This window comes from Hippopotamus amphibius, chromosome 2, assembly GCF_030028045.1.
Source record: "Hippopotamus amphibius kiboko isolate mHipAmp2 chromosome 2, mHipAmp2.hap2, whole genome shotgun sequence".
NCBI lineage: Eukaryota > Metazoa > Chordata > Mammalia > Artiodactyla > Hippopotamidae > Hippopotamus > Hippopotamus amphibius.
Window position 1 is genome coordinate 11,800,992 of NC_080187.1, and position 26,619 is coordinate 11,827,610.

At 40.0% G+C, this 26,619-nt stretch overlaps 1 protein-coding gene across 4 annotated transcripts in view; it reads left to right on the forward strand.

Annotated features, from left to right (window-relative positions):
• Positions 1-26,619, forward strand: part of DENND1A (DENN domain containing 1A) — a 517,643-nt gene that overhangs the window by 328,954 nt on the left and 162,070 nt on the right. For all 4 annotated transcript variants that reach the window (XM_057721732.1, XM_057721733.1, XM_057721734.1 and 1 more), the window contains exon 12: positions 4,076-4,177. In XM_057721732.1, coding sequence (XP_057577715.1) covers positions 4,076-4,177 — 102 coding nt within the window. The remainder of the gene's footprint in view (positions 1-4,075; positions 4,178-26,619) is intronic.

Sequence of the window (26,619 nt, forward strand, 5' to 3'; positions counted from 1 at the left end):
GGCTTTATGCCTACAGATTTCACAACAATATGATTTATAATAATTTCTTAAAAACTGGAAATAACCAACAACATGGGCTTGATTGGGTTTGTTTCTACAAAGTAGAGCATTTTGTAGCAATTAGCAATGATCTTTACAAAGCTTTTAATGAAATGAAATATTGCTTATATTGTAATAAATGAGAAAATCAGAAAGAAACATTACCAATTGTTTCATCTGTGTTTTAAAAAATAGGGATTGGGGGAGAGGGTTATGGAAGGAAATACACCAAAACATTGTAGGGTAACCACAGTTTTCTTCTTTGAACTTTTTTGTCTTTCCCATTTTTTTTTACATACCTAATTTTTAATGATACAAAAGACAAGTGAAGAAAAGCAAGCCCTGAGAGTGTTGGTGTAGCTGCATGCGCTACGTGGATACTTGTTCTGAAGTCCGAGCAACTGGTTTGAGGACATCTCTGGAAAGAGTCAGACTGGGTTCAAAAGTCAGCTCTGCCACTCCCTAGCTGTGTGATTTGGACCAGTTTCTTTGACCTCTCTGAGCCTCCTCCTTACCATGGAGCTGGTAATACCCCCCTCATGGCATGGTCAGGGTTAAATGTGGGCACCCAGTAATGGCCCAGTTTCCTTCTCCATCAGCACTGCCCACCCCATCCCCCAGTTTGAGGGGTTTTGTTTTTTGCCTTTCTTCATTCCTCTTGTTTCCTTGAGCCTTTCAGGGATAGGGCATCATCCGGCCAAGCTGGCCTCTGATTCTTTCCTTGGGAACATGAGCTTCAGGAAGGCCCTTGAGTCCATGCCAGCCCCTTTGGAAGAGGCCTTGCCACTAGGAGGGCAGCATTGTCCTATGGGAGGAAACTGTGCCGACCCAGCTCCTCCTGGAGCCTGGTGCTCGGGCATTTTGGTTACTAAGGGGACCCTGGCCTGCTAAGTCAGAAGAAAGGGCCAGGTCTTTTCCTCTTCTTCAGCCTGCTGCCATTGTTCAAAAAGTAAACACTCCACACAGCTTAAGCGGCAAGTCCTCCAGCCAGGAGTGGGAAGAAATCAAAAGCCCATTCCAGCCCAGCCGTGGAGAGCCCACAAGGACTGGTCTGTGCTGCTGAGGCCCCACTGGGAACGCAGAAGCAACACCCGATTCTGATCCAGAGTCAACAGCCTTGTCACTGGGCCTTTCAGCCCAAGGCTTTTCTCCAATGGCCAGGCCCCCTGCCCACATCTGTTTGGGGCTCTGGAGCTCTTTGGAGGTCAGATGAGGCAAAATCGGCCATTGTGGGGTGCGGCTGCCCTCAGCTCAGTCCTCAAGGCCCAGAGTCACCAGCCGAGTTCTGGAGCCCCTCATGGCCCCTTCTCTGTGTCCAGTGCCAGTGTCTCAGCCTTTGAAGTGAGAGCCCAGCAGTTACCAAGAGGGCCCAGAGGATTTTTGTCCTTAGGCCATCGCCACTACAGTTTTCAGACTGGCCATGACTGATACGTATGTTGAAAAAGCAATAGTAATAGCTACTGTAAGGCCTGCTGTGTGCCCAGCACTGTGCACACACCACCTCTAATCCGCACAGCAGCAGCCCGGGGGGAAGGGGACTTGGGGGTGGGGCAGTCACAGTTACCGTCTCGATTTTACAGGTGAAGAGGCCATTTCGTTAGCCACATAGGTTTGGGGAAGCCACGTCACCTCTGTGAGCCTCAGTTTCTCATCTCTGAAATGGTGATTCCCTCACCTCCAGCAACTGTTGAAAATGAATCTGTGTGAAAGTGCATTGTGAGCTCTGAAGTGTGATATAAGTGAAAAAGGTTCTTGTTGAGGCTGCTTTTGTAACTTCCTGCTTGTGCACTGCTAAGTATTTAACCTGTCGGACTGCAAAGTGAGGCACCTAAGGAGCTCTGGACAATTCACCATGAGTCTTAATGTTCTCAACTGTAAAATGGGATTCTGCTTTGTAAAACACTAGTTATCAGTTCCGTTTGAGGATAGCTTTTTACCCTGTGAATAAAGCAGTCAGTTAGTATGAGTTTTGGGGTTTGGAGGAAAGAATAAACTTCTAAGTAGGCAATCTTGTCCCTCCCATGCGGCTCTCAGCCCACAGGAAGCATTTAGTAAATGTATGCATTGATTGGTAGGTTTGTGGACTAGCCCCTGGAGAAGTCAACAGCAGAAGAAATTTGAGGCTCCTGGTCTTGTTGAGTGGAAGGGTTCCAGGATCCTGCCCTTGGGAGTATTATTTCAACCCTAGGAGGCTTCTGACCAGCATGGTTCCACCCTTCTGCTCGGAAGAATCTCAAAATGTTTATTTAGGTACCAAATTCTGTCCTAGAGGCTGGGATTTGAGACAGCAAACATCAACCAGTGTTAATGAGCACTTACCAAGTGCCAATCATTTTGTTGGGTCCTGGTTATTATGCAGTGCTGAACCAAACTGATGAGCCCCTGAAGGAACCCACACCCCAACAGGGGGAGGCAGGCAGGCAAAGGGGTGCTAGGACTCAGCAACAAGGGTGGCAGAGGTCAGTTTCACTGGAGGTATCTGACGATGAGGAGGCTGAGGTGGGGTACAAGAACATGGGCTGTGGAGGAAGCCAGTGCTGCATTACCTCTGCCATTCATCTCACCTCTCTGAACCTTATTTTCCTCAAGTTACCTGAAATGAAGATAATAGTGTGCACTTTGCAGGATTTGGTAAGAATTAAATGAGAATTAGTCAGTAAAGCACAGAGCAAGCACTAGTAAGCATCTACTACACTGTGATTGTCCATTTCCAGAGCATTAGCAAACTTAGGCTTTAGCAGCCCTCTGGACGCCGAGCTCCACTGCTAAGCTGTACGGTGCTCTTGGATGAATTAGGAAAAGGCGTCTCTTCCCTCCCTCCACTGGCACCTACCCCCACCTTCAGCTGATGCCACTCAGCAAGCACATGGATTGGCAGATCTCAGCTTTAGCTTAGCTAGCTGGGCGTGCTTGAGTAGTGCGCACCTGCATGGTCATACCCACTAGCTCAGAGGGTGGCTGATAATGAAACTGACCCCTTCTACATAGAGTGACCACATAGCCGATCTGATGCTGCTGCCCTGGTGTAATATGCTCTCTTTCACATCCACAGGTGTCCCAGTTTGGACTACAAATTATAGGGTCTTTCTGCTTAATCAGGACAATATGAAAGTTCTAGACTCTAAAGAAATGAGCTCTGATATATGATGGGGTAAGAGGATTGAATGAGGTCGGAAGTGGTAGGTAGGCTGGAGGAAAGTAGAGATGGATTCTAGTGGTGGGTAAGTAGTGTGATTGAAAACCAGCTTACACACACACACACACAGTCTTATACTTCTACAGACGATGGAGAGTTGCTCGTGAATGGTGGGCTTTTGTTTTCTCCATGCTGCACCTTCATCCTCTCACCAAACATGAACACCTAGTAGGCACAAGTCTCCCTTACCCTTCCCATTACTGTACCAGTAGAATAATGGGGTATGGCCAGAGCCTCAGAGCCATGATTCACTAGCTGGATTTCTATGGAAAATGGAACCAAATTGAAAGTGTGACCTTTCTACTTAATGTTTAAGAGAAATATTAATATGTTAACACTAGGCTATACAATGTATTCCAAACCCAAGAATGCCAAGGTCTGAAAGAGATGTCTTTAGTAAATGAGAGGGGATGGATTGAATGGGGCTGATCATAAGAGCCTAGCTGTGTATCACAGTTCCTGGAGCCAGAGCTTCAGACTTAAGCTTCTTCTTTTTTTTTTTCAATTTGAAAATACAGGAAAAGAAAAAACAGTGTTGGGGTGTAAAAATCTCTCCCCCTAGCTATGTGACCCAGGGCATGTAAACTTAGTGTCTGAAACCCTTTCCACTTCTGGGGCTTGGGGATGACCATACAAGCTCACAGAGTTTTTGTAACAGTTAAATGGCCTCACACATGTGAACTGCCTGGCATTGAGCCTGCCACGGAGTACGCCTTTGTCAAATGTCACTTTTCTTCCTTACTCTCCTTTCCCAGAGAAAGCCAGGGAACTATCTGTGTCTTCGTGGGCCTTTAATGATTCTCTCTTCTGGATTTTTTTTTTTTTTTTTTTTACTTGCAGAAAGTCAGAAACATGGCCCTGGATGATGTCGTGATCCTGAATGTGGACACCAACACCCTGGAAACCCCCTTCGATGACCTCCAGAGCCTCCCAAATGATGTGGTGGGTAATGAGCTCTTGAGTTCTGACTCCCAGGAGCTCATGCAGTACACGTGAACATGCCTTTGGGGAGAAGAAGGGACAGAGACAGCTGTGGTTTTCCTGTGGCCTAAGAACTGGAACCTTAGTCTCAGTGAAGGAAGTTGGGAGCTGGTTCATTTTTTTAGTCTTGTTTTGCTCTCATAACCCTCATCTGAAGTGAACCCAGGGTCCAGACAGCCCCTCTTTCTGTGTAGCCTGGGGGTCTTGCCATCCCCGTGTCCAGAGAGGAGGACAGCCTCCCAGGGTAACCCCACCGAAGGCAGGCAGAAGGGCTTCACTGTGAGCACTGTGGGGCATCTCAGACCTACATTTTTTTTCCAGTGCTGCCATCAAGCCCAGCCATTTCCCACGTAGCCGTTTCCCATATAGCCAGGTACCTGCCAGTGCTCTGAATGTGGCTCCACGTGCTCTAAATCTTTCTTAGTTACCTCAGGTCGAGACAGAAAGTGGGCCTATTTAGAGAAAAGCAACTGGCTGCCATGTTTGCCGACATCTGACCACACACCTGTCTCACGTTGCTGCCGTGTGGGTGGCTATTCGAAGTAGACCCAGTCTCCCCCATTGTTCACACAAATGAGGAGGGTCGGGCTTCCCTGGGAAGTACAGTTCTGATGTTTGTGATTTCGTCTCAGTGCCTCTGCTTGCGAGAAAGTCTGTAAAGTCACGCTGCCATCCAGACTGGAAGGAGTGGGTGTTCCTGGCCGTGTGTGCTAGTGCGGGGCTGGGTTTCTGTGGTGGCAGGGGGCACTGCTGCTGCATTACTGCTAGGAGTCCCAGTGGCACTTGGGAATTAGCCGTCTGGGAGAGATTGCTGCTTGTTGATGAATGGTTTGCAACAGGGTTTTAGAGTTCTCTGCTCTAAACTCACTGTGAGATTTTGGGGGGTCATTCATGTTCTGTAAGAATGTGTCATTTGTACCATAATTAAACAGTGGCTACAATTCATTGAATTCTATGTGCTAAACACTCATCATTGACCACCCATTTACTTTTTTTTTTTTTTTTTTTTTTAATTTTTGGCTGCATCGGGTCTTCATTTCTACACACAGGCTTTCTCTAGTTGCAGCGAGTGGGTGCTACTCTTCGTTGAGGTACACGGGCTTCTCATTGCATTGGCTTCTCTTGTTGCGGAGCACGGGCTCTAGGCACATGGGCTTCAATAGCTGCGGCACGTAGGTTCAGTAGTTGTGGTGCATGGGCTTAGCTGCTCTGCAGCATGTGGGATCTTCCTGGCCCAGGGATCGAACCTGTGTCCCCTGCATTGGCAGGCAGATTCTTAACCTCTGCTCCACCAGGGGAGTCCCGCCTCCCATTTACTCTTCACACTATTCTGAGGAAGGTATTTTTCTTATCCTCACTTTACCCACAGAGCTAAAAAGAGGGGGAGCAAAGAAATGAACCCAATTCTGTCACTCCACAGAGCCCCCCAGCCCCACCGCCCCTCTAGGTACCCTCTGCATTCGGGATCTCATTCAGTTGGCATCCTAGCCCCATGGAATAGGTGAGGGAGAAAAGAACCCCAGGGAGCATGTGTCTTACTACAGATCAGACGGCTGGTGGGGGCAGAGCTGTGGTTGGAGCCTAGTCTGGATGATACCCAGCCCACACATGGTCCCACTCTGAGGCAGAGAGAGATGACAGTGTAGGAAAAATACAAGTGCCAGACTCTATGAGGTTTGCTGTTGATCAGGACAGGGTACATGGTTGGTGTCTTAGGGCCTCTTGGCTGTAATTTGAGTTCTTTTTGGTCCAAGGAATTTAAGGTTTCTATTCCGGTTCCCTTTCAGTGGGAAAGTTCTCCCTTTAAGTCATAGGTGCCTTAGGTATGGACCTTGCAAGCGCTGAGTAAATGTGACAAGTGAGCCCGGGGTATCTGAAGTATAAGGAATGGCCAGGGGCCCCAGGCAGCCCAAGATGAGTGACTGATGGCTCAGAAATCATGGAATGGACTAACTAGCCCATGTGCAGCCCTGTGACCCTGTGCTGGGCATCAGCGAAGATGAAACAGATCTAGTCCTTTCCTTCAGAGAGCATATTCAAGTAGGGGAAACAGAAATATGAATTACATATATCTCAGGATATAGCATAACAGGGGCACAAAGAAAATAGGAATCAGGCACTGAAGGGCCCGGGGGAGGGTAGTGAAGGCTTCCTGAAGATGGCATATTCCAAGATGCCTTTTAATGATCAGTGAGGTAGCCTCAGAGAACCAAAGCAACTTGAGCAAGTTATTTTCCCTCTCTGAGCTTCAGTTTCCCATCCTTACAAGAGGACTACGAGGCTTGTCGTTAGATTGTTGTGGCGAGTAAATGCAATGGTGGTGTTCATCAGATGCTCGGCACCGTGCTTTCATGTTGTTGGTACCTGCATTTGTTCTTAATAAAATCGTTGTCAATAATTACAGCCAGAGTTAAAGGACAGTTGGTTCCCTCCACGTCCTAACAGTTCTCAGCCTGCGTGAAAAGGACCTCCCATTTGCAAGCTGGTTGGTGGAGGGTTGAGAATGTTCTACAGCAGCAGTTTCCAGAATGGGGCTCTGATCAAAGATCCAAGATTCCAAGATAGTAGTCAGGAGGGAATGTGGTCCATATAGTGCTTACTGTGTTTCAGTGGAATTTATAGATTTAATTTTTTTAAGTCAGAAAACCAGTTTTTTATTTTTAAAGGTCTGCCATGTATTTCTAGTGGGTGTCGACAGTCACCTGCCACACTTGTTCCAGGTTGTCCATGTAGAAAATCTTGTCTGGCACACCTTTGCGTCCTCTGCGTGTGGCACAGGACCAGGTCCTTTCAGTGTATCAGCATGTCCACAGTTGACCTCAAGATCTCCCCTTTTGCCAAAGCTGCTTGTTTACTGCATCTGACAGATTCTGCTTCTTAAACTTTCTCAAATCCTTGTCTCCATCCCTCCTAAACACCACCTAATCCAAGCTCTTATTTCTTGCCTGCACTGTTTCCAACAGCCTCTGAACTGGTTCTTCAGACCCCAGCCCTTCTTCCTCATGTACCAGAGAGCCCTTTCTAAAACATAAATTTAACTTTATTTTCTCCTACTGAAAACCATTTCATCAATGAACATGATTTTGAAAACAAAAAACAACTTCTGAAGACAAAAACATTCTTCTATAACTTCCCAGTGCCTATAGATTAGAGGCAAGCTCCTTTTGTTGGCTTTGGAATCAGACAGACCTTTGTTTAAATTCTGGCTTCTTCACTTACTAATCATGTGATCTTGGGCAAAATTATGTAAGCTCTGTGAGCCTTAGTTTCCTTATAAGATGTGGTTGTGAGAGTTAAATGTAATGAATACAGTATGTATGAAGCAGTTGTCCTATGAGCTCTATAGGTGGTAGTCAGCGATGATGAATTATGGATGCAACTGATGGTTTGCATGGCATGCAAGGCCCTCCCTTAGGATAGGAGCCTCCCATTTTTTTCCCATAACTTTAGCTCTTTCCCCTCCCTGCTTCAAACCCTATGTATAGGTGTTTGGAATTAGTAGTTCTCCCAAGCTTACATATTGTTCCATAACTTTATACTTACATGCCATTTCTTTTGTCCCAAATGTCCTACTCCATCTGTCAATCACTAGTGAAAAATGAAACTCATTTTTCAAGACTCAGGCTAAACGTAAGTCTGTAAAAACCTTCCCTGACCTCTCCAAGTAGATTTGACTGTACCTTTCTCTTTGTCCTCACAAACCCTGATATTGCTTATAAAATTATATTTACCATCCAGCAGTATAATTTATTAGACATTTCTGGCTTTCCTTTTTAATTGTGAGTTCTTTGAGGGCAGGAATCAAGTTTTATTCGTCTTTGTTTCCAAGGGATGTAGCAGCTACTGAATAGATAAATGGAAGGATGGAAGGGACATATGGATTGGGTTATTTTGGTAGATGCAATCTTGCAAAACATGGCATCCATGCTGGAAATTTTATTAAAAGAGGCCTTTGTTCTGCTTCTAGCCATGATGGAATAATTGGAACTGAATTTCTCCTCCCTCCATTTACAAATAAAACTCTGGGCAAATACAAAAACAACTGTTTTCACATATTGGACAACAGGCAGTACAGGAATATAATCTGTGAGAGAAAGGAAGCAATTGAGATGAGGCCTATGATCCCTCTGGCCTTCTGCCTTAAGGCATTTTCTGGACCCTGTTGCCAGAGGGGACTCCCCAGCAAAGCACAACAGTCTTGCTGAATCAAGGGGTTGCAGATCTGAGTCAGAGGGAGAGGTGGTTTAAACTTGTGGGTCAGAGGACCAGGTAGGAGGGAGCTACCCAGCAAAAATCTGAATTGAGTCCTCTTGACTAATCTGCTGTAGACTGATCTGCTCATGTGTAGTAGGGAGCTCCTACAGAGTAGGAGTCATTCAAGCTCTAGCACAGCCAGAGTAAGGAGATCTTGTTGGTCACTCATGCAATCATTAGAAACCCCCGGAGGCCAGGCCTTGGTATGGTAGTCTAAATTAGCTCTAGAGTAAAGGTGATTTTAGCCCTGCCCTAATGCAGCTTATAATCAGGCCTTGCAGAACATAAGAGGGGACTTCAGTGATGCTGGTAGTGTGCTGGCTTTTGATCTGAGTGCCAGGTACATGGGCAGGAATTTATCAGGCTGGACACAAATGATATGTGTACTTTTATGTATGTATGTATGTTAAACTTCAGTAGAAAGTTTTAAACAAAACCACTTCTTTTTAAGCCTTATCACAATCAACCTGATATACAGCAAAATTAACCTGTCAAAATAAACTTCAACCCTCTTTTAAAAAAAGACAACAAAATCCAGTACCCAACAATGTAACATTCACAGTGTCTAGCATCCTATCAAAAAAAAATACTAGACATGTTAAGAATCAGGAAAAATGTGACCCATTAACCAAGAGAAAAATTAGTTAATAGAAACAAACTCAAAAATGACAGATATGATGGGATTAGCAGATGAGAACCTTAAGATTGACATTACAAAGTTGTAAGTATGCTCATGAATTTAAAGGAAGACTGGAACCAAATTAGGAGAGAAATGGAAGATATAAAAAAAATGAAAGGGAATATCTAGAGGTGAAAAATATAATACCTGGAATGAAAATTTCACTGATAGGGTTTAAAGGATATTAGACACTACCACATAAATGATCAATGAACTTGAAGACATAGCAATAAAAAGTATCCATTATGAGGAGGTTGATCAAGATGGTGGAGTAGGAGGACATGTGCTCACTCCCTCTTGCACCGGAATTACAACTAACTGCTGAACAACCATTGACAGAAAGACACTGGAACTCACCAAAAAATCCACCCCACATCCAGAGACAAAGGAGAAGCCACAATGAGATGGTAGGAGGGGCGCAACTGCGTTAAAATCAAATCCCATAAATGCTGGGTGTGCAACTCACAAGCTGGAGAACAGTTATACCGCAGAAGTCCTGAGGGTTCTGAGCCCCACATCAGGCTTCCCAACCTGGGGGTCCAGCAATGGGAGGAGGAATCCCCAGAGAATCAGACTTTGAAAGCCAGTGGGATTTGATTGCAGGACCTCCATAGGACTGGGGGAAACGGAGACTCCACTCTTGCAGGGCACACAAAAAAGTGTGCTCACCTGGACCCAGGGGGAAGGAGCAGTGACCCCATAGGAGACTGAACCAGACCTACCTGCTGGTGTTGGAAGGTTGCCTGCGGGGGGTGGGGGGGCACAGCTGTGGCTCACTGAGGAGACAGGGACACTGGCAGCAGGGGTTCTGAGAAGTGCTCATTGGTGTGAACCCTCCCAGAGTCCACCATTAGCCCCACCAAAGAGCCTGTAAGCTCCAGGTCTGGGTCGCCTCAGGCCAAACAACCACCAGGGTGGGAACACAGCCCTACCCATTGGCAGACAAGCAGATTAAAGTGTCACTGAGCTCCACCCACCAAATCAGATTAAAGTTTTACTGAGCTCCGCCCACCCAGCCCAACCCACCATCAGTCCCTCCCATCAGAAAGCACGCACGAGCCTCCTAGACAGCTTCCTCCACAAGAGGGCAGACAGCAGAATCAAGCAGTATCAGCAGTATTTCGTCTTGTGGAACTGAAAACCACAGCCACAGAAAGACAGAGAAAATGAAAAGGCAAAAGACTTTGTACCAGATGAAGGGACAAGATAAAACCCCAGAAAAACAACTAAATGAAGAGAAGATAGGCACTCTTCCAGAAAAAGAATTCAGAATAATGATGGTGAAGATGATCCAGGACTTTGAAAAAAGATTGGATGCAAAGATCGAAAAGTTGCAAGAAAAGTTTACCAAAGACCTAGAAGAATTAAAGAGCAAACAAACAGAGATATGCAACACAATAACTGAAATGAACGATATACTAGAAGGAACCAATAGCAGATTAACTGAGGCAGAAGGGCGAATAAGTGAGCTGTAAGACAGAATGGTGATAATCACGGATGCAGAAAAGAATAAAGAAAAAAAGAATGAAAAGAACTGAAGACAGCCTAAGAGACCTCTGGGACAATGTTAAATGCACCAACATTCGCATTATAGGGGTCCCAGAAGGAGAAGAGAGAGAGAAAGGACCTGAGAAAATATTGGAAGAGATTATAGTTGAAAACTTCCCTAACATGGGAAAGGAAATAGCTACCCAAGTGCAGGAAGCGCAGAGAGTCCCAGGCAGGATAAACCCAAGGAGAAACATGCCAGGACATATAGTAGTCAAATTGACAAAAATTAAAGACAGAGAAATGTTATTAAAAGCAACAAGGGAAAAATGACAAATAACATACAAGGGAACCCCCATCCGGTTAACAGCTCATTTCTCAGCAGAAACTCTGCAAGCCAGAAGGGAGTGGCACGATATATTTAAAGTGATGAAAGGGAATAACCTACAGCCAAGAATACTCTACCCAGCAAGGATCTCATTCAGATTCGACAGAGAAATCAAAAGCTTTACAGACAAGCAACAGCTAAGAGAAGTCAGCACCACCAAACCAACCCTACAACAACTGCTAAAGGAACTTCTCTAAGCAGGAAACATAAGAGAAGAAAAGGACCTACAGAAACAAAAACAAAACAATTAAGAAAATGGTAGTAGGAACATACGTATCGATAATTACCTTGAATGTAAATGGACTAAATGCACCAACCAAAAGACACAGACTGGCTGAATGGATACAAAAACAAGACCCATATATATGCTGTCTACAAGAGACCCACTTCAGACCTAGGGACACATACAGACTGAAAGTGAGGGGATGGAAAAAGATATTCCATGCAAATGGAAATCAAAAGAAAGCTGGAGTAGCAATACTCATATCAGATAAAATAGACTTTAAAATAAAAAATGTTACAAGAGACAAGAAAGGACACTACATAAAGATCAAGGGATCAATCCAAGAAGAGATAACAATTATAAATATATATGCACCCAGTATAGGAACACCTCAAAACATAAGGCAAATGCTAACAACTATGAAAGAGGAAATCGACAGTAACACAATCATAGTGGGGGACTTTAACACCCCACTTACACCAATGGACAGATCATCCACACAGAAAATTAATAAGGAAACACAAGCTTTAAATGACACAATAAATCAGCTTGATTTGATACATATCTATAAGACATTACATCCAAAAACAGCAGATTACACGTTCTTCTCAAGTGCACATGGAACCTTCTCCAGGATAGATCACATTTTGGGTCATAAATCAAGCCTTGGTAAATTCAAGAAAATTGAAATCGTATCAAGCATCTTTTCTGACCACAATGCTATGAGATTAGAAATCAATTACAGGGAAAAAAAACTGTAAAAAACACAAACACATGGAGGCTAAATGATACACTACTAAATAACCAAGAGATCACTGAAGAAATCAAAGAGGAAATCAAAAAATACTTAGAGACAAATGACAATGAAAACACAATGATCCAAAACCTATGGGATGCAGCAAAGGCAGTTCTAAGAGGGAATTTTATAGCGATACATCCCTACCTCAAGAAACAAGAAAAATCCCAAATAAACAATCTAAACTTACACCTAAAGAAACTAGAGAAAGAAGAGCAAACAAAACCCAAAGTTGGTAGACATAGAGAAATCATAAAGATCAGAGCAGAAATAAATGAAATACAGACAAAGAAAACAATAGCAAAAATCAATACAACTAAAAGCTGGTTCTTTGAGAAGATAAATAAAATCGATAAACCTCTAGCAAGACTCATCAAGAAAATGAGGGAGAGGACTCAAATCAATAAAATTAGAAATGAAACAGGAGAAGTTACAATGGACACCACAGAAATATAAAAAGCACCACGAGAGACTACTACAGGCAACTATATGCCAATAAAATGGACAACCTGGATGAAACGGACAGATTCTTAGAAAGGTATAAGCTTCCAAGACTGAATCAGGAAGACAGAGAAAATATGAACAGACCAATCACAAGGGTTGAAATTGAAACTGTGATTAAAAATCTCCCAACAAACAAAAGTCCAGGACCAGATGGATTCACAGGTGAATTTTATCAAACATTTAGAGAAGAGCTAACACCCATCCTTCTCAAACGCTTCCAAAACATTGCAGAGGAAGGAACACTCCCAAACTCATTTTATGAGGCCACCATCACCCTGATACCAAAACCAGGCAAAGATACTACAAAAAAGAAAACTACAGACCAATATCACTGATGAATTTAGATGCAAAAATCCTCAACAAAATACTAGCCAACAGAATCCAACAACACATTCAAAGGATCATCCACCATGATCAAGTGGAGTTTATCCCTGGAATGCAAGGATTCTTCAATATATGCAAATCAATCAATGTGATACACCATATTAACAAATTGAAGGATAAAAACCACATGATCATCTCCATAGATGCAGAAAAAGCTTTTGACAAAATTCACCACCCATTTATGATAAAAACTCTCCAGAAGGTGGGCATAGAGGGAACCTACCTCAACAGAAGAAAGGCCATATATGACAAACCCACAGCAAACATCTTTCTCAATGGTGAAAAACTGGAAGCATTCCCTCTAAGATCAGGAACAAGACAAGGATGTCCACTCTCGCCACTACTATCTACATAGTTTTGGAAGTCCTTGCCACAGCAATCAGAGAAGAAAAAGAAATAAAAGGAATCCAAGTTGGAAAAGAAGAAGTAAAACTGTCACTGGTCACAGATGACATGCTACTATACATGGAAAATCCTAAAGATGCCCCCAGAAAACTACTTGAGCTAAGCAATGAATTTGGTAAAGTTGCAAGATACAAAATTAACACCCAGAAATCTCTTGCATTTCTATACACCAACAATGACAGATCAGAAAGAGAAATTAAGGAAACTCTCCCTTTCACCATTGCAACCAAAAGAATAAAATACCTAGGAATAAACCTGCCTAAGGAGGCAAAAGATCTGTATGCAGAAAACTTTAAGACATTGATGAAAGAAATCAAAGACGACACAAACAGATGGAGGGACATACCATGTTCCTGGATTGGAAGAATCAACATTGTGAAAATGACTGTACTACCCAAAGCAATTTACAGATTCAATGCAATCCTGATCAAATTACCAATGGCATTTTTCACAGAACTAGAGCAAGAAATCTTACGATTTCTATGGAAACACAAAAGATCCCGAAGAGCCAAAGCAATCTTGAGAAGGAAAAATGGAGTTGGTGGAATCAGGCTTCCTGACTTCAAACTATACTACAAGGCCATAGTGATCAAGACACTATGGTACTGGCACAAAAATAGAAAGGAAGATCAATGGAATAGAATAGAGAACTCAGAAGTAAGCCCAAACACATACGGGCACCTTATCTTTGACAAAGGAGGCACGAGTATACAATGGAAAAAAGACAGCCTCTTCAATAAGTGGTGCTGGGAAAATTGGACAGCAACATGTCAAAGAATGAAATTAGAACACTTCCTAACACCATACACAAAAAGAAACTCCAAATGGATTCAAGACCTACATGTAAGGCCAGACACTATAGAACTCCTAGAGGAAAACATAGGCAGAACACTCTATGACATCCATCAAAGCAAGATCCTTTTGGACCCCCCTCCTAGAATCATGGAAATCAAATCAAGAATAAACAAATGGGACCTCATGAAACTTAAAAGCTTTTGCACAGTGAAAGAAACCATAAACAAGACTAAAAGGCAACCCTCAGAATGGGAAAAAATAATTGCCTATGAAACAATGGACAAAGGATTAACCTCCAAAATATACAAGCAGCTCATGCAGCTTCATACCAAAAAAGCAAATAACCCAATCCACAAATGGGCAGAAGACCTAAATAGACATTTCTCCAAAGAAGACATACAGATGGCCAACACACACATGAAAAGATGCTCAACATCACTCATCATCAGAGAATTGCAAGTCAAAGCCACAGTGAGGTATCACCTCACACTGATCAGAATGGCCATCATCACAAAATCTGGAAGCAACAAATGTTGGAGAGGGTGTGGAGAAAAGGGAACTCTCCTGCACTGTTGGTGGGACTGTAAGTTGGTACAGCCACTATGGAAAACAATTTGGAGGTTCCTTAAAAAACTACAAATAGAACTACCGTATGATCCAGTAATCCCACTCCTGGGCATATACCCAAAGAAAACCATAATCCTAAAAGAAACTTGTACCGTAATGTTTATTGCAGCACTATTTACAATAGCCAGGACATGGAAGCAACCTAAATGCCCATCAACAAATGAATGGATACAGAAGATGTGGCATATATATACAATGGACTATTACTCAGCTATAAAAAGGGATGAGATGGAGCTATATGTAATGAGGTGGATAGACCTAGAGTCTGTCATACAGAGTGAAGTAAGCCAGAAAGAGAAAAACAAATACTGTACGCTAACTCATATATACAGAATCTAAAAATGGTACTGGTGAACTCAGTGACAAGAACAAGGATGCAGATACAGAGAATGGACTGGAGAACTCGAGGTACGGGAGGGGGCGGGGGGTGAATGGGAAACTGAGACGAAGCGAGAGAGTAGCACAGACATATATATACTACCACCTGTAAAATAGTCAGTGGGAAGTTGTATAACAAAGGGAGTCCAACTCGAGGATGGAAGATGCCTTAGAGGACTGGAGCAGGGAGGGTGGGGGGGACTCGAGGGGTGGGGAGTCAAGGAAAGAAGGGAATACGGGGATATGTGTATAAAAACAGATGATTGAACCTGGTGTACCCCCAAAAAATAAAAAATTAAAAAATATAAGAAAAATAAAAAAAAATACCTAGGAATAAACCTAACCAAGGAGGTAAAAGACCTGTACTCAGGAAACTGTAAGACACTAGTGAAAGAAATCAAAGGTGATACAAACAGATGGAGGGACATACCATGTTCTTGAATTGGAAGAATCAACATTGTGAAAATGACTATATTACCAAAAGCAATGTACAGATTCAACGCAATCCCGATCAAATTACCAATGGCATTTTTCACAGAACTGGAACAAGAAATTTTACTATTTGTATGGAAATGGAAAAGACCCCAAATAGCCAAGCAATCTTGAGAAGGAAAGACGGAATTGGTGGAATCAGGCTTCCCGACTTCAGGCTATACTACAAGGCTACGGTGATCAAGACAGTATGGTAGTGGCACAAATACAGACATATAGATCAATGGAACAGGGTAGAAAGCCCAGTGATAAACTACAGTCAACTAATCTATGACAAAGGGGGCAAGGATATACAATGGAGAAAAGGCAGCCTCTTCAATAAATGGTGCTGGGAAAACTGGACAGCTACATGGAAAAGAATGAAATTAGAACACTCTTTAACATCATACACAAAAATAAACTCAAAATGGATAAAAGACCTAAATGTAGGGCCAGACAGTATAAAACTCCTAGAGGAAAACACAGGAAGAACACTTTTTGATGTAAATAACAGCAAGATCTTTTTTGATCCACCCCCTAGAATAATGGAAATAAAAACAAAAATAAATAAGTGGGACCTAATGAAACTTCAAAGCTTCTGCAGAGCAAAGGAAACTATAAACAAGATGAAAAGACAACCCTCAGAATGGGAAAAAATATTTTCAAACGAATCAACAGACAAAGGACTAATCTCCAAAATATATAAACAGTTTATCCAGCTCAATATCAGAAAAACAAACAACCCAGTCAAAAAATGGGCAGAAGAGCTAAACAGGCATTTCTCCAAAGAAGACATACGGATGGCCAAGAGGCACATGAAAAGCTGCTCAACGTCACTAATTATTAGAGAAATGCAAATCAAAACGACAATGAGGTATCACCTCACACCAGTTAGAATGGGCATCATCAGAAAATCGACAAACAGTAAATGCTGGAGAGGGTGTGGAGAAAAGGGAAGGCTCTTGCATTGCTGGTGGGAATGTAAATTGATACAGCCACTATGGAAAACAGTATGGAGGTTCCTTGCAAAACTAAAAATAGAACTACCATATGACCCATCAATCCCACTGCTGGGCATATACCCAGAGAACACCATCATTCAAAAAGGCACATGCACTCCAGTGTTCATTGCAGCACTATTTACAATAGCCAGGACGTGGAAGCAACCTAAATGTCCATCAACAGATGAATGGATAAAAAAGTTGTGGTACATACATACAATGGAATATTACTCAGCTGTAAAAAGCCATGAAACTGGGACATTTGTAGAGACATGGATGGACCTAGAGACTGTCATACAGAGTGCAGTGAGTCAGAAAGAGAAAAACAAATATTGTATATTAACACATATATGTGGACTATAGAAAAATAGTACAAATCAACCCGTTTGCAAGGCAGAAACAGAAACACAGATGTAGAGAACAAACATATGGACACCAAGTGGGGAAAGTGGGGAGGGCTGAGGGGGAGAATGAATTGGGAGATTGGGATACCAAATAGTACACTCTAAATATATGCAGTTTATTGTAAAAAATAAAAATAAAAATAAATTCAAGGGAAAAAAAAAAACAAACTATCCATTATCAAACATAGAAAGGGAAAAGACTGAAAAAGGTTAACAGAACCTCGAGGACCCATAGCACAACATCAGGACAACTAACATACATGTAATAAGAGTCCTAGAAGGAGAGGAGGGTGGAGAGAGACAGAAAAAATATTTAATGAGATTATAGCCAATTTTTTTTTCTGTTGATGAAAACAGTAAACTCAGTTCCAGGAAGCTCAATGAACATTAAGCATAATGGACCCAAATAAAACCACACAAAGGTGCATCATGATAATTACTGAAAACAAGTGATACAACGAAAAGTTTTAAATTAGCTAAAGAAAAAAAGACATTGTATAAAAGAAAGAAGTGATAACGAGAAGACTTCTTATAAGAAACAACATGAACCAGAAGACAATGGAATGACATTTTTTTAAACAATAAAAGAAAATTTTTGTCAACCTCGAAATCTATATCCAGTGAAAATATCCTTCAAAAATAAAGGCAAAATTAAAACTTCTTCAGACAAATAAAAAGTGAGAGAAGTCATTGTCAGCATACCTGCACTACAAGAAATGTTAATGGAGGTTCTTAATATGGGAGAAAAATGATACCATAGAGAAACGTGGACAATAAGGGAATGAAGAATGCCAGGAGTAGTAAATATGTGGGTAAATATAAGAGACTTCTTTTCTCATTTTTAATTTCTATAAAAGATAATTGAGTAAAGTAAATAATATCTGTGTGTTATGTGCTATACATAGAAATATAATGTATAACAGCAGTAGCACAAAGGACAGGTGGAAAAAGGAAGTATACTATTTTAAGGTTTTTAAATTATATGTAAATTGGTATTATATCTTTTGAAAGTAGACTATTAAGTTAAAAATGTATATTGTAAACCTTAGAGGAGATGCTAAGGAAAAAAAATAAGGCAGTGATATATAGCTAATAAGCCAATGCTGATGATCCAAAAGATTTTGGGGGGAAAGGATAAAGGAACCAAACACAGGTGGAACAAATAGAAAAGTTAGCGAGATGATAGATTTACTCAGCTGTATTGATTATTACATTAAATGTACATGGTCTAAAAACTCCACTTAACGGAGATTATTAAATTACATTTAAAAACTAAGACCTAGTTATATGCTGTCTACAGGAATTCCACTTTCAATATAAAAAGTCAGATAGTTGAAAAGTAAAAGGATAAGGAAAAGATATATCATACAAACAGTAATGGAGGGAGTTGATAGGGGAGAAGAGACAAATCTTCCTTATAGAAGAATTCCAAATAATATCTATAGGCACTGTCCTGTCTAGGAGAAGGAGCTTAATCTCTGTCTCCCCCTCCCCCCCAACACACACATGTACACACGCACACACATATACATTTAAGCTGTGTGGGCTGGACTTAGTGACTGAATTCCAAAAACTAGAGTATATAAAAGGAAAAAGTAATTTTAGTGGAGAAATGGCAGAAACTACCTTAACCAAGTGATGTCATGTGTATATCATCGTAACCTTGATATGATGTGATGAGGAGGATATGTCATCTTTGTGGTATTCTTTCCAAAAACCCAGTCAAATCATGACAGAACCTTCAGATAAACTCAAATTGAGGGACATTCTATCAAATACCTGAGCAGTGCTTCTCAATATTATCACGGTCATGAAAAACACAGGAAAGATTAGGGAACTGTCATAGACCAGAGGGGACTAAGGAGACATGACAACTAAATGCAGTGTGGAATTCTGGATTGGATTCTAGGATAGAAGAGGCACATTAGTGGAAAAACTGGTGAAATCACAATAAAGTTTAGAGTTTAGTTAGTAATAATGTACCAGTGTTGGGTTCTTAGTTTTGACAAATGCACCATGGTAATGTAAGACATGCAAAACTGAAACTGGGTGAGGTGTATATGGGCGCTCTCTCTACTATCTTTGCAACTTTTCTGTGAATCTAAAAATTTTCCAAAATATATACTTTTTTAAAAAGAGAGGAAAGGAATAGCAACAACTTGATGCTTACAATTTTGACAAATTGGATGAAATGAAAAAATGCCTTGAAATACACGAATTACAGAAAGTGATTGAAGAAGAAATAGAAAATGGAAAATAGTATTGTTTCTATTAAAGAAATTTAAATTTGTAATTAAAACTTTCCCACAAAGAAAACTCCAGGCCCAGATAGCTTCACTGATTAATTCTGTCTTATATTTAAGGATATATCTTACACTAACTATTTCAGAAAATTGAGAGGAAAGGAATGCCTTCCACCCTATTTTATGAGGTTCCACCTTATTTTATGAGGTCAGCATTACCCTGACATGAAAATCAAAGAATTTACAAGAAGAGAAAACTATTGACCAATATACCTAATAAATATAGATTTAAACATCTTTATCAAAATATTAGCAAATAGAATCCAGGAATATATAAAAAGGATAATACATCATGATTAAGTGTGTACAGATTCGTTAAATATTTGAAAATCAATCAGTGTAATTTACCATATCAACAGACTAAAAAAGGAAAACTATCAAAACATAAGCCAAAAAAAAAGTATTTGGGGGAAAATTCAACACCTGTCCTTGATAAAAGCTCTTAGCAAACCTGGGTATCCTCATTGTGATAAAGAGAGTCTAGGAAGAACTTACAGCTACCATCGTACTTAGTGGTGAAAGACTGAATGCTTTCCCCTTGAGAATGAGAATAAACAAAGTATGTCTGCTCTTCCCATTTCTGTTCATCATTGTACTGGAGGTTCTAACCATTCACTAAGACAAGGAGAAGAAGTAAAAGCCCTAAAGGTTAGAAAGAAGAAAGGAAGAAAAATTGACTTTATTCAGACAATGTGATCATGTATACGGAAAATCCTAAGGGGGTCTCATAAGCAAATTTAGCAAAGGTGCAGGATAAGGTTAGTATACAAAAATCAAATGTATTCCTATATACTAATAATGAGCAATTGAAAAATTATGTATTTTAAAGTATCATTTTAAATAGCATATAAAACACAAAATAGTTAGGAATAAATTTAACAAAATATGTGCAAGATTTGTATACTGAAAGCTATGAAACATTTCTGAGAAAATAATTTAAAAGACCTAAACAAGTGGAGAGATATTCCACTTTTTTGGACTAGAAGACTCAATATTTTTAAGATGTTAATTTTTCCTAAATTGATCTATAGAGTCAATGTAATCCCAGCCCAAATTCCAGATGGCTTTAAAAAAAAAAAAAAGAGCTGATTCTAAAATGTACATGAATATGCGAAAGATGTAGAATAGCCAAAACAATGTTGAAAAAGAACAAAGTTGTAGGACTTGTATTACCTACTTTTAAGACTTACAATAAAGTTATAGTAAAGGTAGATCAACATTGTAAGTAAACACAGAGTTCAATAGAACAGAATAAATAGATCAGAATTAGGCCCACATATAAATGGTTAATTGATCTTCAACAAATATGCCAAAGTAATTCAACTGAGAAAGGATAGTTTTCTTCAACAAATGCTACTGAAAGAACTGGATATCTATATGGAAGAAGATGAATGTTGACTTTTACCTCATGCAAATATTACCTCAAAATGGATTAAAGACCTAAACTTAGAGGCAAAAACTATAAAATGAATAGAAGAAAATATAGGAGAAAATCTTCATGAACTTGAGGTAGGCAAAGTTTTCTTAGTTGATGTGTAAAACACATCATAAAAGAAAAAATGATAAATTAAACCTCATAAAAGCTAAAAACTTATTCTATTCAAAAGTCATCATTTTAAAAACAAAGGGGCAAGCCACAGACAGAGAAAATATTCTCGATACTTATATCTGCAAAAGGACTTTTTCCCCAGAATACGTAAAGAACCCTTAAACTGAATAATAAGACAACAGCCAAATTAAAAAGTAGACAAAAGACTTGAAGAGACACTTAACAATAAAAGATATTCAAATGGTCAATAAGCACAGGGAAAGATGCTCCTTGAGGGTGTAAATTAATGCCACAAGGAAGGTACTGCTATATACCCACAGGTATGGCTGACATGAAAAGACCGTGCATTTCTTATAAATGAGTATCTTAAATGTTTTCTATGTGACCAAGTAATTCCAGTCTTAGGTATTCATCCAAGAAAATGAAAAATTATGTACACATAAACACATGTACATGAATGTTTTGTTTATAATCACCAAAAACTGGAAGCATTCCAAATGTCCTTCAGCTGGAGAAGGACAGTGGTATGCCCATAAAATGAAATACTGCTCAGCAATCAAAAGAAACTAAGTACTGATCTATCCAACAAAATGGATGGATCTCACATTATGCTAAGTGGAATAATCCATTTATTTGACATTTTGGAAAAGGCAAAACTGTTGAGAGAGAAATCAGATGAGTGATTGTCAGGAGCAGGGGGTGGAGGAGCAGCTGACTATAAAGGGGTACAAGGAAAATCAGACGATGATGGAACTGTTCTGTATCTTGATTGTGGGAGTGGTTACATGGCTAGATGCATCTTTCAAAATTCATAGAACTAGCCACTGAAAGTGGTAAATTTTACTGTGTGTAAGTCATTCATGACTTTAAAAAATATTTTTAAAGACTGACAATTACAAGTATTAGCAAGGGTGTGGAACAACTGATCTGAAACTTTCATGACTGGTGGTGGGAGCATAAAGTGGTACAAACACTGTGGAAAACAGTTTGAAAGTTTTCTCTGAAGTTAAATGTATACCAACAATATACCCCAATAATCGCACTCCTTGGTATTTATCTAAGAGAAATGAAAATGTATATCCAAACAGGTTTGTATTGATTCATGAGTGTTTATAGCAACTTTATTCACCATAAACAATACCTGGTAATAATCCTGATTCCATCAGCTGATAGATGGATAAGCAATATGTTTTATCCCTATTTTTTTACTATGTGAATCATTATTCATTGTAACATATTTGTGGTACACAAAACAACATGGATGAATCTTGAATATATTATACTGAGCAAAAAAAGCCAGACACTATATGATTTCAAGTATAAAATCTAAAAGAAAGAGAACTAGTCTGTAGTGGGTGAAAGCAGACCAGTGGTTGCCTTAGCCTGGGATGGAGAAGGCAGGAACTGATTGAAAAGAGCAGGAAGGAACATTTTGAGGTGAAGGAAATGTTCTATTTCTTGATTGTGGTGATGGTTACACAGATGTAAATATTTGTCAAAACTAATTGAACTGTACTTTTTAAATGTATGCATTCTATTGTATATTAGTAATGACAGTAAAGTAAATTTTAAAAAGGAAGAGGACTTGGAAATTAATTTTAAAAAGAAAGTTCTAATAGCTCTGCTGATTTTCACATGATTTATGCACATGGGTTAAGGGGTAACTTTGGAGGCAGGATGGCTCTGGCTTTCTACTAGTTACCTAGACAATTTAGTCTTAAATTTTGTAGTCTTATCTCCGTTAGCTTTTTGTGCCACTGGGGGAAAAAAAACGGGAGTTGGCAAGGTTAATACTGTTGTACGTTGCTGGGTTCCATGAAACTTGCAAATGTATTGCTTTCACTGACAGTATCATATTGTTCCCTAGCTGTGGATTTGGGGGAAGGAATATGGCACGAACAGTCCATCTTTTATTAGTGTAAAGGCCTGTTTGCCTGTTTATAGACTTGATGTTTATCTCAAGCCCATGTGGATGCTGAGACCATAATATCCCTCCCTCTGCAACCATTTAGCCAAGCACTCTTCATCTGTTTCCCTCTTAAAATTTAAAGAACATCTCTTGTTCCTTCAAGAGTGTTAAGTATACACTTTTTAGCCAACGGGTAATTTGTAGAGCTTTTAAAAAGCTTGGTAACAGAGAGCTTTCAAACTCTTCCAGGCTTCCAGTGATGTGGACATACTACACTTTATCACTGATTTTCAGAGCTCAGTCAGGGCCCTTTCTAATATTCTTTGGCCTGAAACTCACAAGTTTTTGTGTATGCACATGTATGTGGAGACTTTTACCCTATGTTTACATTCTCTTTTACTTCATGCTTTCTCTAACCTGATTGATGCTCTTCTAAATCAGGCTTTCTTATGTGATGATATAGGTAATAGAACATTAAAATATGTATTCCCTTTTGACTCAGTAATTCTACTTTTAAGGTTTTTTTCTGGCAAATACTTGTAAATGGAGAGAAAGTCACCTAACCAAATAGCATTGTTTACATTAACTGAAGTTGGAAACAACCTTAGTATCCAAATAAGGGGAGTATTTAAGGTGATCTATTCCACTGCTATTCATTCAATGGAGTGTACCATACAGCCACTGAAAATGATAGTTATGAAGAATGTGGGAAACACAGGAAATGCTAAGGATACAATTCAGTGAAAAAAGCAGAATATTGAATGATGTATCTACTGTGACTGTAATGAAGAAAAACAGCCAGATACTCAGAAGTAGAAGATTTTTAAAAGAATTTCCAAATTATCAACAGTGGTATATTAGGATAGTAAAGTTATGAGTTAACATTTTTTTTCTCTCATTTTCTAAATTTTCTGTGATACAATTATTACTAGTTTTATGACGGGAAAATCATCTTTCCTCTTCCCTCCTGAAACACGTGAATCTTGACTTTCGGCTTTATGGTTTGTATGTTTTCAGGACTATAGTTTCTTCTCCGTATTCTTTGGATTAAAAGATCACAGATGATTTAATGATGCATTTTAAATCACTTAAACTTCTTCCTTGGTGGAATTTTTGAGGGATATCCAAGAGGTTTCTAAGCATGTAAAGCAAGAGAGAAACCACCTCGAGCAGTCTTCACTGGTGTGAGAAAGGGAGGAAGGCAAGAGAAGAAAGATACTGTTTACAGAGCACCTACAGTGCCCCAGGCCAGAGTTGTTTCCAGTCCTTCTATGCGGCATCCAAGCTTCTTCACAAGCTGGTCGCTGACCCCAGGCAACCCCTCAGCCTCATCTTGCATCACTTCATTACTCATACCCTGTTTCCCAGCCACAAGGAGAATGATCCCCTTCCCCAAGGCCTCATGCTCTTTCACATCTCTATGCTTCTTTCCATGCTGTTCCCTCTGCATAGGATACCCTTCCTTCTCTGCTTGGCTAAACCTATTTGTTCTATAGAGCACTCCTCAGATGTCACTTCTATAATGCTTCCACAGTTTGGCACTCCCTCCTCTGGGATTTCATAACATTTTTTGTATACCTCTTTTATACCACTTACTGTATCATAACTCTTTCCCCTCCTAAGCATGTGGGCTTTACATGGTTGTGAACACAGCCCTGGCACAGTGCATGGCTCACAGGAGCATTCAGTGAATGTTTGTGGAATGAGTAAATGAATGAAAGAGTGAGCAAAATATGCAATCTTGTTTGAACTCTAGATCTTGGAAAACTCATTCATTCAACATTTGAGTCTTCACTTTGTACAGGTATCTAGAAAAGCAGATTTCTGAAGATCAGAGTTCCCTTTTAAAAAGAGACGGGAGAAATTCAGTGTACGTTACAGCTACAATTTAGTGGGTATATTGAGTGCCAAGCATTTTGACTCTTTGGTCATGATTACTAAATGCCATTGGGGTTTTACTTTACAACCTAAAAATGGCTTTCTTCAAATTGCAAGTAGTCACCCATTAGTGAAACCATAAAATCAACTTCGTGGGTCACAGCAAGCAGTTTTTTAAAAGGAGTTGAACAAGAAATATCAGAGTCTATCACAAATAGTATGGGTAAGCATCAGTTCATGAAACTTTTAAATTAGATATACATAATATACACATAATACTGGTTTACAAAGTATAATACATTCATTGCTCTGCATCACAGTAAAAAGAAAAAAAGGATAACTATTGCTATATTGTGACCATTTTAATCATTAAAATTCATACCTTTTAATGTGTGAATGTATGGATATATACCATAATGTATTTGACCTGGTAATTTCAAGTTTTGTGTTGTTTTAAACAGCAGTGTGATGAACATATTTGTAGCTAATTCTCTATATCATTTACTTGAATTTCATGAATTGCTAGAAGTAGAATTTCTGAATCGTAAAAATTTATATAAAAATTTAAGACTTTTGATATGTACTTTTTAAATACCACCACCTCCCCAAAAGATTATGCCAGTTTTCACTTTTATCAGTAACATGAAAGTTAGCACCTACTTTTGAAAAATTGTTTAAAATTCATTTAAAATTTTTTGGTGGAAATTATATGCATGTGTAAATATCCCAGTCACCTGTGTGAGGTCCAGCAGTCATTTGGACCCTGTACTTCTCTTCTGTGCTGTGAAACTGGAAAATTGGCAATGGCTTCCTAATTACATTCCTGCCTTCAGTCTCTTATAACTCCAATCAGTTTTCTGGTCTTTCTAGTATCAAGTCTTCCTTGACCCTCCCTCAGTAGTTGATTGCTCTATCCTTTGTATTCTCAAAGCACATGGCACATCCTCTGTTACAGCACTCGTCATGTTGTATCGGAATTATTTTTGTCTTTTTGTGTCCTCTCTTCAAACCCCTCTAGGGTAGGGACTAAAAACTCTTCCTTCTTTACCTTTGTATCTGCCCCAGAGTTCAATGTATAGCATGTACTCAGTAAGTTTTCACTGAATGAATGACAGCATCTTGTTTAATTGTGACCTCGGGACTAGTTCAGATTACATTAAATTGGGCTATATCATGTAGCTGACTGTCTGTGGGAGTCCAAAGGCAAAACTGGTTCAGAAGGGCCCGGATTCAAATAAGCCCAGAGTCTGCTTGCTGCCTTTCCTCTGGAGTAACCCCCACTTAGTATACTAGTTGGAGAGAGAGCAGTCCCTGCTCAGAGATGGCCTTGCTCTGTTGGGCCATTGCTCACAGCTTTGTTGGCTGGAGCTCCTCTATGCCATTTTTTCCAAAGGCCCGGAACCCTCAGACTTTAGCGATGCTGCTGTTAGGGCCTCCTAGGTGCTGGTGTGCTACCTTGTGAATCAGCAGTACATTTAATCCTAGAAGTAGGGGAGCAGACACACAGCTACCTGGCTTAGCAGTCTGTCCTTCTGGGAGATGTCTGAACTAATAGTAAACCTTGCAAAAAACCCATTCTTAAAATCCCAATAGGAAGAAAAATGCTGAGTGGGGACATGCGCAGACTCTGGATTGTCTTGAGGATCTTATGTAGATCTTTATGTGTATAGGCCTTGCAGACTTAGTACCCTTGTGGATTTGATCCTTTTGCCATGTTAAAACATATATTGTTTGTATTCTCTAATAGAAAGGAAATATTCAAAAGATATTTCCTATGAGGAAATGTTGGTCAAATGTTACAAACTTCAGTTATAACATGAATAAGTTCCAAGGATCTAATGTACAGCATGGTGACTATAGTTAGTAATACTCTATTACGTACTTGAAATTTGCTAAGAGAGTAGATCTTAAGTATTCTTACCACACACAGAGAAAAAGTAACCATGTGAAGTGATGAATGTTAACTT